The 24,408-nt window shown below is 45.1% G+C and overlaps 1 protein-coding gene across 3 annotated transcripts in view; it reads right to left on the minus strand.

Annotated features, from left to right (window-relative positions):
* LACTB (lactamase beta) overlaps positions 1 to 24,408 on the minus strand; it is a 103,083-nt gene that overhangs the window by 28,306 nt on the left and 50,369 nt on the right. For 2 of the 3 annotated variants that reach the window (XM_073579392.1, XM_073579394.1), the window contains 2 exons: positions 23,395 to 23,560; positions 1,370 to 1,561 (listed from right to left, as the gene is read on the minus strand). In XM_073579392.1, coding sequence (XP_073435493.1) covers positions 1,370 to 1,561; positions 23,395 to 23,560 — 358 coding nt within the window. The remainder of the gene's footprint in view (positions 1 to 1,369; positions 1,562 to 23,394; positions 23,561 to 24,408) is intronic. The other variant, XM_073579393.1, reaches the window with a different exon arrangement.

A 24,408-nucleotide genomic window follows, 5' to 3' on the forward strand; every position in this document is an offset into this window, starting at 1 on the left:
GAGGATTCTTTCGCAGGCAAGTAAACTGCTGGCATATCACTGGGTGGCTAGATTCAAACCCTCCAATTTTCACAGAACTGGAGAATAAAATGATTAATATTATATTTATGGAGAGAGGAGTTGTATCAGAAAATAAACGCCATGCGTAAATATGAGTTGATGTGGAGACTGTGGTTGGATACTCACAATTTGCCTTCCTCTATACTAATAAGAAATAGAACGATACTTTCTATTCTTCGCCATCTTACGGAATAACCAAAATTAAGAACCCTATGACAGAACAGTCAATGAAAATCAGTTCTTGGTTAGATGAGTGAATATTGTTTCTATTCAAAGGTTTTAGGGACATTTCATTTGAAATGACTTTTAGGGGTCTATATGACTGAAAATATGCAAAAGTAACACCATTCTAAAAACTATGCCCCTCAAAGTGCTCAAAACCACATTCAAGAAGCTTATTAACCCTTCAGATGCGTCACAGGAATTAATAGAATATGGAAGGAAAAAAAATTACATTTATCTTTTTGAAGCAATGTTCAGCGGGTATCATCTTGCGTTTAGAGAGCTCCTAATGTGCCTAAACAGTGGAAACTGCCCACAAATAACCCCATTTTGAAAACGAGACCCCTCAAGGAATTTATCAAGATATGTGGTGAGCACTTGGAACTCACAGGTGCTTCACATAATTTCACAACGTTGATTTGTAAAAATGAGAAAAAAACATTTTTCCACAAAAAAGTTGTTTTAGTCCAACATTTTTTTAATTTTCATATGGATAACATGAGGAAATGGACCCCAAAATTTGTTGTGCAATTTCTCCTGATTACAACAATATCCCATATGTGGTTGAAAACTACTTTTGAGACAAAGGCAAAGTTCAGAAAGGAAGAAGCGCCATACTGGAGTTCAGATTTTGCTGCACTTGTTTGAGGGTGCCATGCCACATTTGCAGAGACCCTGAGATGCCAGAACAGCAGAACCACCTATAAGTGACCCTATTTTAGAAACTACACCTCTCAAACTCCTCTAGGGGTGTAGTGATCATATTGACACCACAGGTGTGTCACATAATTTTATACCATTGGCCAGTGAAGAAAAAATAAATACATTTTTTCTAGCAATATTTTGTTTTAGCTCCAGATTTTACATTGTCACACTGGGAAATGGGGAAAAATAGCACAATAACCTGTCCCACAATTTTTGCTGAATGTAGAAATACCATATATGTGGCTGTACTGTACTGCTTAGCCATACAGCGAGATTTGGGAGGGACAGGGAGCTATTTGCCTCCTGGAGCGCAGATTTTCCTAGAATAGTTTGCAAGCTCCTTAAACAGAGCCCCGCCTAAGTGCTAGAAGAGCAGACTCACCCGTCAAGTGACCCCATTTTGGAAATTACACCCCTTTGGGAATTTATGTACAGGTGTAGTGATGATTTTGACTCCATGGGTGTTTTCCAGAAACAAGCAGCATTGGAGGTTTCTGCGTTAAAATTGCAAACTGTTGTTCCAGTGCCCAGTACATTGTAGTCATCAGTACATGGTAGTGCCCAGCTCATGCTTCTAGTGATAGAAAACAAAGAGTGGTTATTAATGGGGCATACTCAGATTGGGCCAGGGATACTAGTGGTGTACCACAGGGTTCTGTAATGGGCCCCTTACTATTTAATATATTTATTAATGATCTAGTGGATGGCTTACACAGTAAAATATCAGTATTTGCAGATGATACAAAACTATGTAATGTAGTTAACACAAAGTAGGACAGTTTGCAACTATGGACAGATTTGAGTAAATTGGAGAATTGGGCTGAAAAATGGCAAATGAGGTTTAACACAGATAAGTGTAAGGTTATGCACATGGGAAGGAGAAACAGATGCTACAATTACTTACTAAATGGGAAACTGCTGGGGAAATCAGACATGGAAAAAGACTTAGGCATCTTAGACAATAAGAAACTAAATTGGAGTGCCCAGTGTCAGGCAGCTGCCACCAAAGCAAATAGGGTCATGGGATGCATTAGAAGAGGTCTGGGGACACGAGATGAAAACATAATTCTCCCTCTGTACAAATCACTCGTCACACCACACTTGGAGTATTGTGTGCAATTTTGGACGCCGGTGCTCAAGAAAGACATTACTGAACTTGAAAGGGTTCAAAGGCGGGCTACTAAAATGATAAATGGAGTTGGTTCACTACAATACCCAGAAAGGTTATCAAAATTAGGTCTATTTACTCTAGAAAAGAGAAGACTTAGGGGAAACATAATATATATGTACAAGTATATCAGAGGGCAATACAGAGATCTCTCCAATGAACTGTATGTACCAAGGACTGTGACAAGAACAAGGGTGCATTCTCTTTGTTTGGAGGAAAGACAATTTCTGCACCAGTATAGAAGAGGGTTCTTCACGGTAAGAGCAGTGAGGCTGTGGAATTCTCTTCCTGAGGAAGTGGTGATGGCCAACTCACTGAATGAATTTAAGAAAGGAATGGATGCTTTTCTTGTGACAGTATAGAAGGTTACGAATAACAGAATATTATAGGTAGATGGTTGACCCAGCTTAGGGGAAGGAATTTTTTTCCCTATGGAGAAAATTGGCTTCTACTCTGTGGGGTTTTTTTTTGCCTTCCCCAGGATCAACAATGCAGAACAGCTGCACTAAAAAATAGGCTGAACTAGATGGACATAAGGTCTTCCTTCAGCCTTCAAAACTATGTTATGTTACTATGTTACATGCACCTGTAAATTAGGCTAGCTCTCATCTCTACAAAAATGCCCAATATGTGGACACTAAATATGGTTTACGCACACTGGGGCTCAGAAGAGAGGGGACATTTGGATTTGGGAGCACAGAATTTGCTGGATTTCTTTTGGGGGGCGAGGAGCCATAGCACTTTTCCAGAGCCTTTGTGCTTCCATTAAAGTGGAAGCCCCCAATATTTCTGTGAACACATGACAGACCTGAATGAGGGCTTGCTTTTTTATAAATTTAGTTGAAGCATTTAACCCCTTCATGACCCAGCCTATTTTGACCTTAATGACCTGGCCATTTTTTGCATTTCTGACCAGTGTCCCTTTATGAGGTAATAACTCAGGAACGCTTCAACGCATCCTAGCGATTCTGAGATTGTTTTTTCGTGACATATTGGGCTTCATGTTAGTGGTAAATTTAGGTTGAAAATTTTTGCGTTTATTTGTGAAAAAAAATGGAAATTTGGCGAAAATTTTGAAAATTTTGCAATTTTCAAATTTTTAATTTTTATTCTGTTAAACCAGAGAGTTATGTGACACAAACTAGTTAATAAATAACATTTCCAACATGTCTACTTTACATCAGCACAATTTTGGAAACAACATTTTTTTTGTTAGGAGGTTATAAGGGTTAAAAGTTGACCAGTGATTTCTCATTTTTACAACAAAATTTAGAAAACCATTTTTTTTAGGGACCACCTCACATTTAAAGTCACTTTGAGGGGTCTATATGGCAGAAAATACCCAAAAGTGACATCATTCTAAAAACTGCACCCCTCAAGCTACTCAAAACTACATTTAAGAAGATTATTAACCCTTCAGGTGCTTCACAGGAACTAAAGCAATGTGGAAGGAAAAAAAGGACATTTTAATTTTTCCAACAACATTTTTTTTTTAGCATCAATGTTTTCATTTTCACCTGGGCAACAGGATAAAATGGATCATAAAATTTGTTGGGCAATTTCTCCTGAGTACACTGATACCTCATATGTGGTCATAAACCACTGTTTGGGCGCACGGCAGGGCCCTGGAGGGAAGGAGCGCCATTTGACTTTTGGAATGGAAAATTAGCTCCAATAGTTAGCGGACACCATGTCGTGTTTGGACTGCCCCTGTGTGCCTAAACATTGGAGTACCCCCACAAGTGACCTCATTTTGGAAACTAGACACCCCAACGAACTTATCTAGATACATAGTGAGCACTTTGAACCTCCAGGTACTTCACAAATTGATCTGTAAAAATGAAAAAGTACTTTTTTTTCACAAAAAATTTATTTTTGCCTACATTTTTTCATGGGCAACAGGATTAAATGGGTCCTAAAATTTGTTGGGCAATTTCTCCTGAGTACAATGATACCTCATATGTGGTCATAAACCACTGTTTGGGCGCACGGCAGGGCCCTGAAGGGAAGGAGCACCATTTGACTTTTTGAATGGAAAGTTAGCTCCAATCATTAGCGGACACCAGGTCGCTTATGGAAAGTATGTAGTGTACGTCAGGTTGGTGTGTGTGGTAGGGTATGCACCACACACCCACACACACACCAACCTGACGTACACTACACCACACACACACACACCAACCTGACGTACACTTCGCCACACATACCAACCTGACACTACATCAGGTTGGTGTGTGTGGCGTAGTGTACGTCAGGTTGGTGTGTGGTGTAGTGTACGTCAGGTTGGTGTGTGTGGTGTAGTACACACCACACACACACCAACCTGATGTACACTACGCCACACACACACACACACCAACCTGACGTACACTACGCCACACATACCAACCTGATACTACATCAGGTTGGTGTGTGTGGCGTAGTGTACGTCAGGTTGGTGTGTGGTGTGGTGTAGTGTAGTGTACGTCAGGTTGCTGTGTGTGGTATAGTATACACCACACACACCAACCTGACGTACACTATGCCACACACACACACCAACCTGATGTACACTACGCCACACATACCAACCTGATACTACATCAGGTTGGTGTGTGTGGCGTAGTGTACGTCAGGTTGGTGTGTGGTGTGATGTAGTGTAGTGTACGTCAGGTTGCTGTGTGTGGTATAGTATACACCACACACAGCAACCTGACGTACACTATGCCACACACATACACACCAACCTGACGTACACTACGCCACACATACCAACCTGATCAGGTTGGTGTGTGTGGTGTAGTGTACGTCAGGCTGGTGTGTGTGGTGTGGTGTACGTTAGGTTGGTGTGTGTGGTGTGGTGTTGTGTATGTCAGGCTGGTGTGGGTGAGTTCTGTAGTGGAGTGTCAGGATGTGTTTAGTCCATGGACGTGTGATGAATTCTGAAGCATTCATTCAAACACAGTCCAGGTTTGTCGGGACACGTTTCACATTGGAAACGAGTTTCCCTTCGTCCCCCTTTTATAGCATATCCGGCACCGTTTTTTTTTTCTCTCCTCACAGGGAAAATGTTGCCCTGGTACCATACGGGAAACTTGAGTTCCAGGGGTGCTGGGGCGCGCTCCGTCCTCCTCTCCAAAAATCATGGCCTTTATCACCGCCTCCTGGAACTCAAGGAAGGAGTGGTTCTGGCCTGCACATCGTGATAGCACGCATGCGTTATACAGTGCCATTTGTACGAGGTACACAGCCAGTTTTTTGTACCACACCTTCGCTTTCTGCATGGCACTATAGGGCTGGAGGACTTGATCAGAAAGATCAACCCCCCCCCATGTGATGGTTGTACGGCAGGACACAGTCCGGTTTGTGGACCGGTGCTGGGGTACCTCGAATGGTGGTGGCTGTGGTGCCGGGACCATGGATTGTGGTCAAGACAAAGACATCTCTTTTGTCTTTGAACTTGACCACAAGCATGTTGCCGCTACATTGGGCTCGAGTCTCACCCTTTCGGAGAGGCTGCTCAATTAGCAGCAAAGGGAGACCCCTCTGGTTTCTGCGCACGGTACCGCAAGCGACGGTAGCTCTGGCAGAGAGGGATTGAAATAGTGTGATGCTTGTATAAAAGTTATCAACGTACAGATGGTAACCTTTATCCAGCAGAAGGTGGACCAAATCCCACACTATTTTCCCACTCACCCCCAAAACAAGTGGACATTCTGGGGGCTGGATCCTACTGTCCTTTCCTTGGTAAACTCTAAAGCTGAGAGTGTACCCTGAGGTACTCTCACACAGCTTGTAGAGTTTCATCCCGTACCGTGCCCTTTTGCTGGGCAGGTACTGACGGAACTGAAGCCTCCCTTTGAAGTGGATGAGGGATTCATCCACACAAATTTCCCTTTCGGGAATGTACACAGACTGGCCGAATTTTGAACAGTCTATCAAAATTCGGGTCATCGCGGGGAAGGATTTCAGTGTTGTCCCTGAAATGAAGAAATTTATGAATAGCCTCAAACCATTTCCGAGTCATCACCATGCCAAATACTGGAGTTTGATATAAAATATCAGTACTCCAGTATTGGTGAATTTCTGGTTTCTTCACAATCCCCATGTGAAGGACCAGTCCCCAATATTTAATCATTTCTACAGAGTCCACAGGACTCCAAGTAGAGAATGAAGAAATTGGGTGTTCCGCCAAAAATTGTTGGGCATACAAGTTTGTTTGCTCCACCATGAGACTGATGATTGACTCCGAGAAAAAGACTTTGAAAAAGTCTATTTCCCTGAAGTTGGCAGTCTCAAACTGGATTCCTGATTGGGGAACAAAATCAGGAATCCGTGGAGCAAAATTTTCAGGGACGGGGGTCCAGGAGGGAGCACTAGTGCTAGGTTGGGCATCACTAGCACTAGGTTGGGGGAAACTCACACTTGGCTGTGAGACTTCCTCCAAGATACCCGACTCTTCCTCTAAGGCCTCCGACTCTTCCTCCCTGGGCTCTGGACGATTTCTCGTCCTGCAACATCTCGGTGGTGGCAAGTCTGTCGCTGGAAGAGGAAGCGTGGGAGGAATAGAGAAAGGTGGGGTCATCTCTCTCACTATCAGAGGCAATAATTTCATACAGTGCCTACAAGTAGTATTCAACCCCCTGCAAGCCTTCAAACTTCACACAAGAGCAGGGTTTATTAACAGATGCATAAATCTTACAAACCAAAAAGTTATGTTGCTCAGTTAAATTTTAATAAATTTTAAACATACAAGTGTGGGTCAATTATTATTCAACCCCTAGGTTTAATATTTTGTGGAATAACCCTTGTTTGCAATTACTGCTAATAATCGTCTTTTATAAGACCTGATAAGGCCGGCACAGGTCTCTGGAGTTATCTTGGCCCACTCCTCCATGCAGATCTTCTCCAAGTTATCTAGGTTCTTTGGGTGTCTCATGTGGACTTTAATCTTGAGCTCCTTCCACAAGTTTTCAATTGGGTTAAGGTCAGAAGACTGACTAGGCCACTCCAACACCTTGATTTTTTGCCTCTTGAACCAGGCCTTGGTTTTCTTGGCTGTGTGCTTTGGGTCGTTGTCTTGTTGAAAGATGAAATGACGACCCATCTTAAGATCCTTGATGGAGGAGCGGAGGTTCTTGGCCAAAATCTCCAGGTAGGCCGTGCTATCCATCTTCCCATGGATGCGAACCAGATGGCCAGGCCCCTTGGCTGAGAAACAGCCCCACAGCATGATGCTGCCACCACCATGCTTGACTGTAGGGATGGTATTCTTGGGGTCGTATGCAGTACCATCCAGTCTCCAAACGTCACGTGTATGGTTGGCACCAAAGATCTCGATCTTGGTCTCATCAGACCAGAGAACCTTGAACCAGTCTGTCTCAGAGTCCTCCAAGTGATCATGAGCAAACTGTAGACGAGCCTTGACATGACGCTTTGAAAGTAAAGGTACCTTATGGGCTCATCTGGAACGGAGACCATTGCGGTGGAGTACGTTACTTATGGTATTGACTGAAACCAATGTCCCCACTGCCATGAGATCTTCCCGGAGCTCCTTCCTTGTTGTCCTTTGGTTAGCCTTGACTCTTCGGACAAGCCTGGCCTCGGCACGGGAGGAAACTTTCAAAGGCTGTCCAGGCCGTGGAAGGCTAACAGTAGTTCCATATGCCTTCCACTTCCAGATGATGCTCCCAACAGTGGAGACAGGTAGGCCCAACTCCTTGGAAAGGGTTTTGTACCCCTTGCCAGCCTTGTGACCCTCCACGATCTTGTCTCTGATGGCCTTGGAATGCTCCTTTGTCTTTCCCATGTTGACCATGTATGAGTGCTGTTCACAAGTTTGGGGAGGGTCTTAAATAGTCAGAAAAGGCTGGAAAAAGAGATAATTAATCCAAACATGTGAAGCTCATTGTTCTTTGTGCCTGAAATACTTCTTAATACTTTAGGGGAACCAAACAGAATTCTGGTGGTTTGAGGGGTTGAATAATAAATGACCCTCTGAATAAACTTTTCACAATTTAAAAAAAAATTAAACAAAGAAATAACATTCTTTTTTGCTGCAGTGCATTTCACACTTCCAGGCTGATCTACAGTCCAAATGTCACAATGCCAAGTTAATTCCGAATGTGTAACCCTGCTAAATCTGCAGGGGGTTGAATACTACTTGTAGGCACTGTATGCCTCCTCAACTGAGTAGACCCTTTGGGACTGGGATGACTGGGATGAGCGGGACATTGTGCGTGTGGTGTGTGTGCGTGTGTAAAAATCCTTTATTATAGTGTGCGTGTGTATGTGCGAGTGTTTGGTGAAACTTTTTACTGGAGAATGGGCTGTCAGGAGGGGACTGTCAGGCGCGCCTGGGGCAGGAGGGGACTGTCAGGCGTGCAGGGGGCAGGAGGGGACTGAGGAGATGGAACCAGCGGCAGCAGCAGGGGGGTGATCAGGGGGTGATCAGGGGTGATCACTGGGGCTGGGGGATGGTCACCAGGGGCAGAAAGGGGCTGTCAGGCGCAGGAGGGCGCTGAGGAGAATTAGGTGGAGACGGAACCAGCGGCGGCAGCAACAGTGGGGGTCATCAGGGGTGCAGGGGGGTGATCAGGGGCAGAGGGGGGCTGTCAGGCACCGGGGGGCAGGAGGTGGCTGAGGAGATAAGGAAATAAAAAAACCTGCAGCAGCAGGGGTTAATCAGGGGGCAGGGGTTAATCAGGGGGGCAGGGGTTAATCAGGGTGATCACTGGGACACAGGAGGGGGCTCTCAGGCACAGGATGCAGTAGGCGGCTGAGGAGCTCGCAGATGTGGATCAGCAGGTGGATGATCGGGGGTGCTGGGGGAGGATCAAGGGTGCTGGGGGATCACCAGGGGCAGAGGGGGGCTGTCAGGCACCGGGGGGGGCAGGAGGTGGCGGAGGAGATAAAGAAATAAAAGAACCTGCAGCAGCAGGGGTTAATCAGGGGGGCAGGGGTTAATCGGGGGGCAGGGGTTAATGAGGGTGATTACTGGGGCTCTCAGTCACAGGAGGCAGTAGGCGGCTGAGGAGCGCAGAAGAGGTAACAGCAGGTGGATGAGTGCTGGGGGAGATCGGGGGTGCTGGGGGAGGATCAGGGGGCAGGGGTGAGTGAGCGGAGGTGGGAGGGGCTGGAATTAGGCTGCGGAGGAGAGAGATATACTACTGGAAGGCAGTGGTGACAGCGGCAGCGGCGGCGATCGCAGGTCAGGGCGGCAGTCTGGCACCTCGTTCCTCAGCTTCCACGGACAGGATGAAGTTGAGGAACGAGGCAGCCATGATTTTACCCCGCCTCTCCACATCTGATTGGAGGGCTAGCGTCACATGGACGCTAGCTCCAATCAGATGCGAAGGGGGTGACAAAAAGGTCACTGGGAGTGATCGTACCCCTGGGGTGAACTTTCATTGAACCCGCTCACCCGACCCGCAGGAGGGAGATCTTTTCATGATGCCGCATAGGCGTCATGGGTCGTTTTGCCACAACTTTTCATGACGCCTACGTGGCGTCAAAGGTCGTGAAGTGGTTAATGGGAACATTTTACATACCATTTGCGATCATATTTATCCTGCACACTACACTGAGCAATTTACATAGGGGTTTCCATCTAAATCTTCAAGTGACGTGATTTAGACAGGGGCGGACCTACCTCCTGTGCAGCCCGTTCATTGAACGGGGCCCCGGGGGGAGGAGGCCCCTCCAGGACCGTATGGCTAATTCATGGCTCCCAAGCGTGTGGCTGGGCTGTGTTATGTGCGCACAGGACCTGTGAGAGGGGAGGAGTCAGGGGTCACATGATCAGGGGCCTCCGTGTCTATGTGGCTGGGCTATGTGTTATGTGCGCACAGGACCTTTAAAAGGGAGGAGTCAGGGGTCACATGATCAGGGGCCTCCGTGTCTATGTGGCTGGGCTATGTGTTATGTGCGCACAGGACCTGTGAGAGGGGAGGAGTCAGGGGTCACATGATCAGGGGCCTCAGGCTTCATGTCTGTCTGCACTCTGCTGCGCTGGTTGTCATGCTGCTGGATGAGGTAAAGTTTCTGTGTGGGGTCAGGAAGGTTTTACAGTGTGGATGTAGCAGAGCCGCGTGTGTACGAGGTGTACGGAGCAGAGCCGCGTGTGTACGAGGTGTACGGAGCAGAGCCGCGTGTGTACGAGGTGTACGGAGCAGAGCCGCGTGTGTACGAGGTGTACGGAGCAGAGCCGCGTGTGTACGAGGTGTACGGAGCAGAGCCGCGTGTGTACGAGGTGTACGGAGCAGAGCCGCGTGTGTACGAGGTGTACGGAGCAGAGCCGCGAGTGTACGAGGTATACGGAGCAGAGCCGCGTGTGTACGGGGTGTACGGAGCAGAGCCGCGTGTGTACGAGGTGTACGGAGCAGAGCCGCGTGTGTACGGAGCAGAGCCGCGTGTGTACGGAGCAGAGCCGCGTGTGTACGGAGCAGAGCCGCGTGTGTACGGAGCAGAGCCGCGTGTGTACGAGGTGTACGGAGCAGAGCCGCGTGTGTACGAGGTGTACGGAGCAGAGCCGCGTGTGTACGAGGTGTACGGAGCAGAGCCGCGTGTGTACGAGGTGTACGGAGCAGAGCCGCGTGTGTACGAGGTGTACGGAGCAGAGCCACGTGTGTACGAGGTGTACGGAGCAGAGCCGCGTGTGTACGAGGTGTACGGAGCAGAGCCGCGTGTGTACGAGGTGTACGGAGCAGAGCCGCGTGTGTACGAGGTGTACGGAGCGGAGCCACGTGTGTACGAGGTGTACAGAGCGGAATCGCATGTGTACAATGTGTGGGGAGCGGAGCCGCGTGTGTACGGAGCAGAGTCGTGTGTGTATGGGGTATGCAGAGCCGAGTGTGTACGAAGTGGAGCCATATGTGCACTGGATGTATGGATGTACGGAGCGAAGCCAAGTGTGTACAAGGCATACAAAGTGGGCTTTTCCCACCGACACAGGAGTACTCGGCGGAGCCCCGAGGAGCACTTTAAAACTCGCACGTGACGTTCCACCGGAAGTGATGTGCTGGAAGCTGACCGGAAATGAGGCGATTGTGACAGAACCAGGAATGCTTCAGATCCATCACCATGTCCTCCTCCGACAGCGCGGACAGCAGGATCGCCTTGGAATCAGGGATGCTGGCCATCATGATATGTCCTGCACCGGGAGGCTCAGGTGGGCATTACTATGGGAGCCGGGCTGCTATAGTAACTTTATAGAATCTTTCTTTCTCTGTTTGTTTCTCTCTGTTTCTTTCTCAGTCTCTGTTCTGTCTTTCCTTCTTTTTTTCACTCTCTCTGTTCTTTTTCTCTCTAATCTCTTTTTTCTCTCTGTTCTTTCTTTCCCCTCTCTTTCTTTCCTCTTTCTTTCTCTCTGTTCTTTCTTTACTTCTTTCGTTCTCTCTCTCTCCTTTCTGTCTCTCTCTGTTCTTTCTTTCCCCTCTTTCTTTCTCTGTTTCTCTTTCTTTCTCTCTCTGTTCTTTCTCCCCCCTCTTGCTTGCTTTCTTTTTCTCCTCTTTTTCTTTCTCTCTCTCTATTCTTTCCCCGCTTTCTTTCTTTCGCTCTCCCTCTGTTCTTTTTTTCCTTTCTCCTCTTTCTTTCTCTGTTCTTTCTTTCCCCTCTTTCTTTCTCTCTCTGTTTCTCTTTTTTTCTTTCCCCTCTTTCTTTCTCTGTTCGTTCTTTCCCCTTTTATTCTTTCTGTGCTTTCTTTCTTTCCCTTCTTTCTCTCTGTTCTTTTTTCTTTCCCTTCCTTCTTTCTCTCTGTTCTTTTTTCAGTCCCCGCTTTCTCTGTGTTCTCTCTCTTTCTTTTTCTCTGTTCTTTCTTTATTTTCCCTCTTTATTTTTCTTTCCCCTCTTTCTCTCTGTTCTTTCTTTCCCCTTTCTTTCTCTGTTCTTTCTTTTGCTCTCTGTTCTTTCTTTCCCCTCTTTCTTTCTCTGTTCTTTCTTTCTCTGTTCTTTCTTTTGCTCTCTGTTCTTTCCCCTCTCTCTCTGTTCTTTCTTCTCTCTCTTTTCTTTCTCTCTCGCTCTCCTTTCTTTCTCTCTGTTTTCTTTTTCTTTTCCTTAGTACCAGTCAGTGTGCCCACAGTACCAGCCACTGTGCCCATAATGCCAGCCACTATGCCCCCAGTACCAGTGTGATCAGCAGTGCTAAATAGGTGCGGTTGGGCGTGGACATGGGTGTGACTAATCACTAAATGGGTGGTCGATGCGTGGCCTAAAATTTGCGGCTACGCACAGCAGCCTTTGTCCCCTTTCCCTTCAAAAGTTGGGAGGTATGGCTAATTATTTACCTATTCAAATTTACCATGTGGAGCGCCACGGAGCCGAGGTGCAAGGAAGAGAGCAGCGCTGCGGGAGGCGGCGGGAGCGGGTCCTGAGAGCGCAAGCGCCGGTGCAGAGGAGCCAGCCCTGAGGTGAGATCAGCATCAGTGCTGTTCTGCCGCTGTGGGGGAGGAGACAGACTGACTGTCACTCACTGTGCGTGTGGCGCCGGCCTGTGGCTGCAGGCGCAGCGTCAGTGTGTGTCTGTGAAGTCACTGTGTGCCGTGCCCCATAACTAAATGCTGCAGCTCAGGAATGTGCGGACAGTGGATGGATCCTCTTGGTCTGGTCTGCCCTGCCTGCTCCAGGTAAGACTACCAGAGCTGAGCAGGACTGAGGGAATGGGACCGAGGCAGGCATGATTTTGGGGGGCTCCTGGGGAGAACTGAAGCATGGCAGGCATAATTTTTTGGGGCTCCGTCCTGGGGGAGAACTGAAGCATGGCCTGGCTGCTCATGAATGGGGGGGCCCTGGCCTGGGGAGAAGGGAAGCATTGCCTGGCTGCTCATGAATGGGGGGGCCCTGGCCTGGGAAGAAGCATGGCCTGGCTACTCATGAATGGGGGGCCCCTGGCCTGGGGAGAAGCATGGCCTGGCTGCTCATGAATGGGGGGGCCCCTGGCCTGGGGAGAAGCATGGCCTTGGCTGCTCATGAATGGGGGGGCCCCTGGGGAGTATGGCTGCTCATGAATGGGGGGGGCCCCTGGGGGAGATGCTTGGCTGCTCATGAATGGGGTGGCTCATGGGGGGAGAAGAAACATGAATCGGGCAGCCCACATAGGGGGAGCAGCATAAACTGGGGGGGCACATGGGGAGAAGCAGCATAAACTGGGGGGCCACATAGGGCGAGAAGCACTATGCCAAAAGTAGACCGCATATGGGGGAGAGTATTATGAAATAAAGGGAAACCGGGGTGCCTATATATATTAACTGGAGGCTGTCTTGGGCTATATATGTTATTTAGAGGCTATGCTGAGCTATATATATTACCTGGAGGCTGTTTGGGCTGTATATATTACCTGAAGGCTATGCTGGACTGTATCTATTACCTTAAAGCTATGCTGGACTGCATATATTACCTGGAGTGGAGGCTATGCTGGGCTGTATATATCACCTGGAGGCTGTGGTGGACTGTATATATTAACTGGAGGCTGTGCTGGGCTGTATATATTAACTGGAGGCTGTGCTGGGCTGTATATATTACCTGGAGCCTGTGCTGGGCTGTATAGATTACCTGGAGTCTGTGCTGGGCTGTATAGATTACCTGGAGTCTGTGCTGGGCTGTATAGATTACCTGAAGGCTGTTGCTGGACTGTATATATTAACTGGAGGCTATGCTGGGCTGTATATGTTATTTGGATGCTTTGCTGGGTGTCATGATCCATGCTGGATCATGACAGAAAAAAGCACATGTAATCTTTTTTTTTTTCCTTAAGCACACCATTAGAATTATTACACAGTGGTGTTTTTTGTTCTAGTTTGCCCCCGGTGGTGGTGAGCGTCATTGCACTCTGGTTTCTTTAGTTTAGTGCATGTGATTATAAAACAGGTGTGATTGCTGGCTCTTACCTATAAAAGAGTGTCAGGTGTTGCAATCACTGTTGGTGATAGTGTTCACTTCAACCATCCTTGGTGGAGGAAGGATCTAGAGAGAGGTCCTGGCAGCTCAGTCAGAGCCATGCTGTGGAAGGAGTCAGAGGGGATTTCCTTGCAGCTCTGACAGAGCTTGGTGGCAGCTATTCAGGATGAAAGCTGCATTCTGGTGGTGGACTCTGTTGCTGGGAGCAAGAGTAACAGAGCAAAGCTAAGTGGTGTTTCCCGGTCTGTATTTTTCCCTGGTGTGTATTAGTACAGCGGTGGGGCCAGTGCCTGCATCACCCAGCTCCCTAGCAAGGGATAGGTGTAGGGTGTGCTGGGGTGACAGGTATTCTGATCGGCGCCCGGTGTGGAACCGGCCTAGGGAACATTAGGAGTGTGAGGGACACTGACTCAGGGGAGTGCAGGAGATCTCCACGTCCCCGCTCCCTATCGCAGGGCCCACCGTTGTAACTGTTTCCCCTTTCCCCTTGTCTTGTTGTTTTAGTTACCGGCCTGCGGGCCGTGTCACACAGGACCGTTTCACGTGCCGTGTCTTGTTGTTTCAGTTACCGGCCTGCTGGTCGTGTCACACAGGACGGGTCCACGTGACACTGGGCTGTATATATTAACTGAAGGCTATGCAGAGCTGTATACCATATTTTATTTGGAGGCTGTGCTGGGCTGTATATATTAACAACTAGAGGCAATGCTGGGCTAATGGGCTATATATGTTATTTGGAGGCTGTGCTGGCCTGTATATATAATTTGGAGGCTGCAACTGGCAAATAATAAATACAGCCCAGCATCACCCTACAGATATTATATCCAGCCCTGCGTAGCCTCAATATTAGATAACAACAAATAACTTACTTGCCCTATGAAGGGCGGGGCGGCCCAAAAAAATTTCTTGCACAGGGGCCCACTACAGTCTGTGTCCGCCCCTGGATTCAGATGATACCCGCGAGGGATCCATTTACTAAGTGAGGCAACCGAGTTACTCTGGACTCCATCTGGCCTATGTTCAGTGGTGTTCTTGTCAGAAGTGCACAAAAGTGTGGCAGACCGTTGTTTCATGCATGCCTAAAAATACAGACACCGCTGGATCATAGGCAAGACAGCATTCACAGTGCTTCCATCAGCCTCATTACAGGGAATGTTCTGCCGGGGTTTACGTCTGAATCCCGTATTTCAGAGATTTACACGGAAACCCCGAAGTAAGCACTCAGCGAATGACAAATGTGAGCTAAGCCTTAGGCCAGCGTCACACACAATGTAGAAAAATACGGACCATATTGTACGGCCGTAATATGCATAAATGGTCCCTAAATAGTGATCCGTATGTCATCCGTTGTCAGGGTGTGGCAGCGTATTTTTCCCATGTAAGCATCCATATGTAATCCGTATGGCTATGGCATCCGTATGCTGATAATTTCTCGCAGGCTTGCAAAACGGACATATAATGGAGCCCTATGACAGGTTTTCAAACACAAACGAAAGAATAGATATAGACACATAGAATACAGTATGTATATATATATATATATATATATATATATATATATATATATGTGCATTCTATGTGTATATATCTATTCTTTCGTTTCTTTATTAAACCTGTCAGTGTGATTTTACTGTATCTCGCACTGAATTGCCGGCTTTTCTAAAGGACACCGGGTGCGTATTTCTCGCAAGTCACACATCTGGTCCGTGTGTAATGCGTTTTTTTTTTGCGCACCCATACACTTGCATTGGCCTACAACGGTCGTAGTACGCTGACAATCGCAGCATGCTGCGATTGGCTTGGACCATAAAAAAATACGCAAGAAAAATACGGCTGATGGGAGCTATCCCATAGAGAATCATTAGTCCGTGTGCAATGCGTTTTTTTTAACGCCTCTCACTCGTCTGTATTTCTCTCTACAGTAGTGTGACACCGGCCTTACTGTGATTGTTGGGAGGCAGAATAAAAAAAAAAAAAAAAAAAAATCAGTATGTCAAGAATTTGTTCTACTTATTTTTTATGCCATTCCTCGTGCGGTATAAGTGATTAGGCGACTTTACTTTTCGGGTTGGTGTGATTACAGTGATACCAGATTTATATCATTTTGTATGTTTGGCTGCTGTCACACCTTAAAAGACAGATCTCCATATTCTCATAGCTATAATTTTTACATATTTCGTCTGACAGTCATGTGAGTTGACATTTTTATTGGTACTATTTTTGGGCACATGACATTTTTTGATCAGTTTCTATTCCGAATGAATGAACAAATAAAAGTAATTCAGGAAGTTTTTTTTTATGCCATTCCACGTGTGGTAAAATTGATAAGGCAGGTTTATTCTTCTGGTCAGTACGATTACAGCGATGCCACATTTTATTGTAGCACCAAAACATAAAAAAATATAAAAGTATTTTATAGAAAAAAAAATTATTTTTGCATTGCTTTATTCTGAGAGCTATAACTTTTTTATCTGCTGATGGAGCTACAAATATCATCAAAAAGTTAATTTATTTCAGTTGTTCAATACAAAAAGTGAAATTTGTATATTATATAGAGCCATTACAAAGAGAGTGATCTATTTCGAGTGTTTATTTCTGTTAATGTTGATGATTATGGCTTACAGTCAATGAAAACCCAAAAGTCATTATCTCAGTAAATTAGAATAATTAACAAAATACACCTGCAAAGGCTTCCTAAGCTTTAAAAAGGTGCCTTAGTCTGTTTCAGTAGGCTCCACAATCATGGGGAAGACTGCTGACTTGACAGATGTCCAGAAGACAGTCACTGACACACTCCACAAGGAGGGTAAGCCACAAAAGGTCATTGCTAAAGAAGCGGGCTGTTCACAGAGTGCTGTATCCAAGCATATTAATGGAAAGTTGAGTGGAAGGAAAAAGTGTGGTAGAAAAAGGTGCACAAGCAACCGGGACACCTGCAGCCTTGAAAAGATTGTTAATAAAAGGCCATTCAAAAATTTGGTGGAGATTCACAAGGCGTGGACTGCTGTTGGAGTCATTGTTTCAAGAGCCACCACACACAGATGTATACAGGACATGGGCTACAAGTGCCACATTCCTTGTGTCAAACCACTCATGACCAATAGACAAAGCCCGAAGCGTCTTACCAGGGCCAAGGAGAAAAAGAACTGGACTGTTGCTTGGTGGTCCAAGGTGTTGTTTTCATATGAAAGTAAATTTTACATTTATTTCCTTTGGAAATCAAGGTCCCAAAGTCTGGAGGAAGAGTGAAGAGGCACACAATTAAAGCTGCTTGAGGTCTAGTGTGAAGTTTGGGGAGCCATGTCATCTGCTGGTATACCGTATTTTTTGGACCATAAGGCGCACTTTTTTCCCAAAAAATTTTGGGGAAAAATGGGGGTGCATCTTATGGTCCAGATGCACTTACCTGGAGACACATCTGAGGCTGATGGGCGGTGATTTGGCAGATGATCGGTGGTGCGGGGGCTACGCCAGCATTGGTGGAAATCCCGGAGCCCCCGCACATCCATCCCGGGCTGGTGCGGCACTTTTGCAGGTGATCGGCGGTGCAGGGGCTCCGCCGGCATTTTGTGAAAGGAGCCCCCGCACTTCCATTGTTGTAATGCTGAATTGAAAATGGCCGCGCATAGTGAGATCTCGGGAGACGAGAGGTCGTCCCGTGAGACGAGAGCCTTCTCATTCTGCGCTTGCGCCGCCTCCGGCGGCCGTTTTCCTGAAGCTCAATTCAGGCCAATGCCGGCGGAGCCCCCGCACCACCGATCATCTGCTAAATCGCCGCCCATCAGCCTAGGATGGATGTGTGGGGGCTTTCACAAAATGGCAGAGCCCCCACACCACTGAACCTGCTGCACCAGCCAGGGATGAGCCACACCACCTCCTGTGACCCCACTCCACCTACGTTCCATATCACACCCTACCCCCCAGGTAAGCTGAATAATTCGGACTGTAAGACAGACCCTTATTTGACGCATTAATTTTTTTTCCCTATTTTTCTTCTGAAAATTTGGGGTGCGTCCGAAAAATACGGTAGGTCCACTGTGTTTCATAAAGACCAAAGTCAGACAGCCGTCTACCAGGAAATTTTAGAGTACTTCATGCTTTCCTCTGCCGACAAGCTTTTTGGAGATGGAAATTTCAGTATCACTCTGCCTGATTGGCCAGCAAACTCACTTGACCTTAACCCCTAGAGAATCTAAGGGGTACTGTCAAGAGGAAGATGAGAGACACCAGACCCAACAATGCAGACGAGCTGAAGGCGACTGCAAAGCAACCTGTGCTTCCATAACACCTCAGCAGTGCCACAGGCTGATCGCCTCCATGTCACCCCGCATTGATGCAGTAATTGATGCAAAAGGAGCCCCAACCAAGTATTGAGTGCATTTACTGAACATACATTTCAGTAGGGCAACAGTTCGGATTTTAAAATAATTTTCAAGCTGGTGTTATAAAGTATTCTAATTTACTGAGATAATGACTTTGGGGTTTTTATTGGCTGTAAGCCATAATCATCAACATTAAACAGAAATAAACACTTGAACTAGATCACTCGGTTTGTAGTGACTCTATATAATATATGAGTTTCACTTTTTGTATTGAATAACTGAAATAAATTAACTTTTTGACGATATTCTAATTTTGTGAGAAGCACCTGTATATAGTGCAGATGTTGGGAAGGAGTACATTTTTATGTCCTTAAACCAGAGAGTTATGTCACACAAAATAGTTAATAAATAATATTTCCCACATGTCTACATTATAGCAGCACAATTTTTGAAAAATACGTAAGGATCACATCACATCTGAAATGACTTTCAGGGGTCAATTTTGGAAATTATACCCCTTTGGGAATTTATCTACAAGTGTAGTGACGATTTTGACTCCATGGGTGTTTTCCAGAAACAAGCAACAGTGGATGTTGCTGAGTGAAAATTACAAATCTGCTATGGCAGAACCGAGTACATTATGCCCAGCTCATGCTTCTGGAGACACGCACCCATATATTAAGAAGACTCTCATCGCTACAGAAATGCCAAGCATGTGGACACTAAGTGTGGTTTATGCACACTGTTGGGCTCAGAAGGACAGGGGTATTTGGATTTGGGAGTGCAGAATTTGCTAGATTTCTTTTGGGGGCGAGGAGCAATAGTGCTATTCTAGAGCCTTTGTGCTATCAGTAACGTGGAAGCCCCCTATATTTCTGGTAACAGATGACGGACCTGAGCGGGGACTTGTTTTTTTGTGGATTGAGTTGAAGCTTTTATTGGGAACATTTTACATTACATTTGGGATCACATTTATTCGGCGCTCTACAATGAGCACTTACCGTATTTTGCTGATTATAAGATGCTCCGGATTATAAAACGCACCCCAAATTTTGAGGAGAAAAATAGGAAAAAACTTTTTTTAATAAAATAGTGGTGCTCCTTATAATCCATGCGTCTTTATTGCTTACCAGGGGTGGTGGCTGCGGTGAAGCGGGGTCCTAGGGTCGCTGCTGGAGGAGGCAAGTGTGAAGCATTGCTGCAGGCTGGGGTGAGGGGTGTTCGGATGTGCGGCGAGCCGCTGCGGGTGTCTCCGGTGCTGCGGGGGCTCTGCTGACATTTTGTGACAGGCCAGCGCCCCCGCAGTTCCATAGTTTCCTATACGGTGGACTCCGGGAAAATGGCTGCCAAGTTGGTGCATGCGCAGATAGAGATCTCGGCACCGAGATCTCGGCACCAAGATCTCGGGAGATGACATTTCAACGCTGAGATCTCATCTCCCAAAATCTCCATCTGCACATGTGCCTCCCCTAGCAGCCATTTTCCCTGAGTCCACCGCATAGGAAACTATGGAACTACGGGGGCTCTTGCCTTCCTCAAAATGTCGGCAGAGCCCCCGCAGCACCAGAGACACCCGCAACACGCCGCACATCCGAACACCCCCTCATCCCTCCTTGCAGCAACGTTCCACTCTTTCCTCCTCTAGCAGCGACCCTGGGACCCTGTGCCACTGAGTCCGGAAAGGTATATCTGCATTATAAGGCTGGGGTCACACTAGAGAGGAATACGGACGAGTGAGAGGCGTTAAAAGCACGCATTACACACGGACCAATGATTCTCTATGGGTTTGCTCCCATCAGCCGTATATTTCTCGTCTGTATTCTACGGTCCGCGCCAATCGCAGCATGCTGCGATTGTCAGCGTACTACGGCCGTACTACGCCAATGCAAGTCTATGGGTGCGCAAAAAATACGGATTATACACGGACCAGATGTGTGACTTGCGAGAAATACGCACCCAGTGTCCTTATCATTCCCCAACCCGACATGAAATGACATATGGTTTACATACAGTAAACCATTTCATTTCATGTTTTTTTTTGTATGTCTTTCATTAGTAACTAGATGAGGGTTGATGTTTAAAATTTGGGAGGTGTAGGTGTTAATTTAAGGGGTTAATTCGTTGTAAAAAAATGTGTGGGCTCCCGCATTAACAAATTACCGCGGGAGCCCACACATTTTTTTTCAACGAATTAACCCCTTAAATTAACACTTACACCTCCCAAATTTTACACATCAACCCTCATCTAATTACTAATGAAAGACATACAAAAAAAAACATGAAATGAAATAGTTTACTGTATGTAAACCATGTGTCATTTCATGTCGGGTTGGGGAACGATTTGACAAAAGCCGGCAATTGAATTAGCGGCTATTCTGCTATGAAGAACTCTGTGAATTATAAATATATGTGCATCTCAATGACATGTGTATATACACATATTTCAGAGATATACTTAAGAACCTCCGTGTAAGCGCTCGGTGTAGAGCACAGGATAAATGTGAGCTGACCCTTACTGCGATCTTTGGGAGGCAGAATGAACAAATCAACAGCAGGTAAAGAATTGGTTGTATTTTTTACGCCATTCCTTGTATGGTATAAATGATTAGACGACTTTATTCTTCGGATCAGTGCAATTATAGCGGTACCAGATTTATATCTTTTTTATGTTTGGCTGCTGTCACACACTAAAAGATGCTATTTTTTGCAAAAACAAGTCTTTGCATCTCCATATTTTGAGAGCTATAATTTTTCCATTTTTTCTGCTGTCAGAGTCAGGTGAGGGTTTCTTTTTTTTTTTCCGGGACGAGTTGACATTTTTATTGATAGCATTTTCAGGCGTGACATTTTTTAATCGTTTTCTATTTAGATTTTTGGGAGGCAGACTGAACAAAAACCAGCAATTCAGGAATTGTGTTTTTTGTTTTTTTATGCTGTTCTGCATGTGGCAAAAATTGATAAGGCAACTTTATTCTTCAGGTCAGTACAATTACAGCAATATGTTTTGGTGCTTTTACACAATAACTATTTTATAGAAAAAATAATTATTTTTGCATCCTTTTATTCTGAGAGTTATAATTTTTTAGTAACTTGAGTAAAACGTAAGATTTTGTAATGAAAGTTATATTATTATCCTTACTTTCATGCTATGGGTTAAAAAATGTTCTATGAAGCTCAGCCATGTCAAAATTTTAGAAATTGTTCTTGTGTTCAGTGAGATATTGATTAAAATATTCTCAGTTATGCTATGCACTGTAATTATTAAGGATTGCTTTTTGACAAAGGCAGAATAGGAAGTGTAACCCGTGTTCTAGAAGGTTTATATAATTGGCTGACCAACTACTGTTTGAAGGGGACTTCCCGACTCTACCCCAACAAATGTTATTGGGTACCAGATCCTTACTCTCTTCTCTCCCCATTGCAAGCACAAACTCTACGCTGAGCCACGTGTTCATATCTATTGGGAGGCCGAGGAAGATAAACTGGTTGATAAGGGTATGTGAACATGACGTTGTCTTTTTGAGGCCAAAAACATTCCATTTTCAAGCAGAAGATGCCGCAGGAAATTCCCCTTTTCTCAGGTGTTTTCGAAAGCTGAATCCTCTTTTAGAATTCTTTTTTTGTCGTTTTCTGGGCACTTTTCTAACATGTTCTACAGCTGGGACTTTTTTGAGATATTTGCTGGCATCGTGTGCATTCAAAAATGAAAAAAAAACAAAACACCTTTCTATTGACTTGTATTGTAATGATGGAGCATCTTCAGAGTGGAAAAAATCTGAAGAATGGACAGGTCACAAGTTTTAACAACTCAAAATATTTGAAAGCTTGAAGTGGTTAAAAGACACTCAAATGCCTGAACATATGAACAGCAAGTCAATTTTACACAGACATGACTATGTTCCTTCTTTTGAGAATTTTGTTAGCGCTTTTTCTTTAGTCGCTTTTTCAATAGAACCACTCCGAACCTGCCTGAAAAAAACCTGTGTGTGAACATACTCTAAAAGGTATTCACTGCAGGTTTTCAAGCAGAAGAAAATTAATAATTCCTCCTGGACTTTTATTTCCACCATATCAGAAATGGAGAACTTTAGGCTTGAGTTATTTCCAGCCCTCCTCTGCTTCCAACAGCTGAGTCAACAAAAATCTGAATTTGCGAGTGGATAGTGAGGCATAGAATCGGATCTAGAAACGCAAATCTCTTATTACAAAAACTTAAAACGTCCTAGTGTGTGCAACGAGACTTCCGGCCACAAAACTGAATCTCGCAATGTGCACAGCATTCCTAAAGTAGAAGTGTTCTTTTATAAAAAAAAAAAAAAAAAGGTCAGTGTGCAGACCATATAATACACCAGAGGATCTATGAATAGCAGTCTGGCTTTGATTAAAACAATATGGCTCGTGTTCCTCAGACAGACCAGTAATCATTCTTTAAGTCCAATGTTTGGGTTAGCTTAGTATGGGATGGCTCTGCATTTTTATAAAAACTGCAGAAAGGCTTCTCCCAAATGTCTTACACAGCTTGTGTTCAGCAGCTCCATACTTTCCAGTACAGTGGTCGAAATATCACCGCAACATTGAAAGAGATGTTTTTATAAAAGCTTACGTTGGCTCATGTTAAGAATTAGCAACTACCGAAAATTGTGGTGATATAAGAATAGAGATCATAGTGTTATGTATAAATATATATTTATATTATACACATACAGTACATGCTTAAGAAGTCTGTCACACACTTTTGTATTATAATATAATTATATATAAATATATATATATATATATATATATATATATATATATATTATATATATACACACACACGGTAATTTTTCAATGGTCTGTCACACTGAATATTATATATATATATATATATATATATGGTAATAAGCATTTATCATGTCTGGAAACATGTGTCTGTTCCAACAACAATGTAGAAGACATACTGGACCTTCAGTGATTAGGAGAATAAATGATTTGAGGTCGGCAAAACCCTCTGATGTAGAGATTAGGATGCATCTATTTCCCCTGTTCAATTTCAGCTGCACATACCTTGCTCTATTGTATATAATCGGCTCATGTTCCTCTGGCAGTGTGTTTACCATCGCCAGATCTCTGAACATCTGCTGCATATAGTCCAGAAACTTGCGTCCCGAGGCACGCTCTACTACAGCGCTTAATAATGTCCATGCATGGGTAGAATATAGGAACTGTGACCCTGGGAGGAAAAAAATGCAGAGGCTTTACCTTGTAAAGCAATATTAAAACAGCAGTTATACACAGACTCCAAGGGATTTTAACACAAAAATCCCAATGTAAAACAACAATAACTTTATCATGGATTAAGGATTCACATGAGTGAAAAATACGGCCGAGGGCTATGAGATTACTTATTTGAGAGCCCTCCGATCAGTGTTATACTATGGGGCAGTGTAGGTCTGAGATTTTTTCTATAGACCGGTCTATGGGAAAAAAATAAATAAAAATTGCAGCATACAGCGAGTGGCTCTATAATTCGGATCATACAAACATCAGACTGCACTCAAATGTCATCCAAATGCAGTCTGATATACAGTACGCAGACTCCGACAATGAAGATGATCAAGAAAGACGTAATTACTTAAAGGTAATGGAATTGTTCAGAAACCATAACAGCACCACGGAGAGATGGGATCAGTCGTCATGGACAGAAAACTTACAGAGTAAAAGGACGGTAGCTCTCCCTCCCTTCAGCTGGATTACAGAGAACGAGAAGACATCCAATGGTTATTACAACAATTCAAACATCAACATCATAATGCCTTAACGATCCCCGTTACGCATTAAAACGGCGGCCGTTAAGGGGCGTTATTCCCTCATTTCAGTTTTAAAATGGCGATCGGCAATAAGGTTATAGCATCCCCCAGGGTCAGAAAATCTCCAAGGTTTCAGCTACCTGCAGACCCTGGAGAACACGATCAGGGCTGTTTTTTCAAGTCCCCAATCACGAGATACAGTGTGCCAGCTATTAAAAACATTTCTCTCTCTCCTGACATGATATACATGTTAGCGGAGGGAGAAATGAGG

This window comes from Dendrobates tinctorius, unplaced genomic scaffold (assembly GCF_039654945.1).
Source record: "Dendrobates tinctorius isolate UK_male_01 unplaced genomic scaffold, ASM3965494v1 ptg000062l, whole genome shotgun sequence".
In the NCBI taxonomy this organism is placed as follows: Eukaryota; Metazoa; Chordata; class Amphibia; order Anura; family Dendrobatidae; genus Dendrobates; species Dendrobates tinctorius.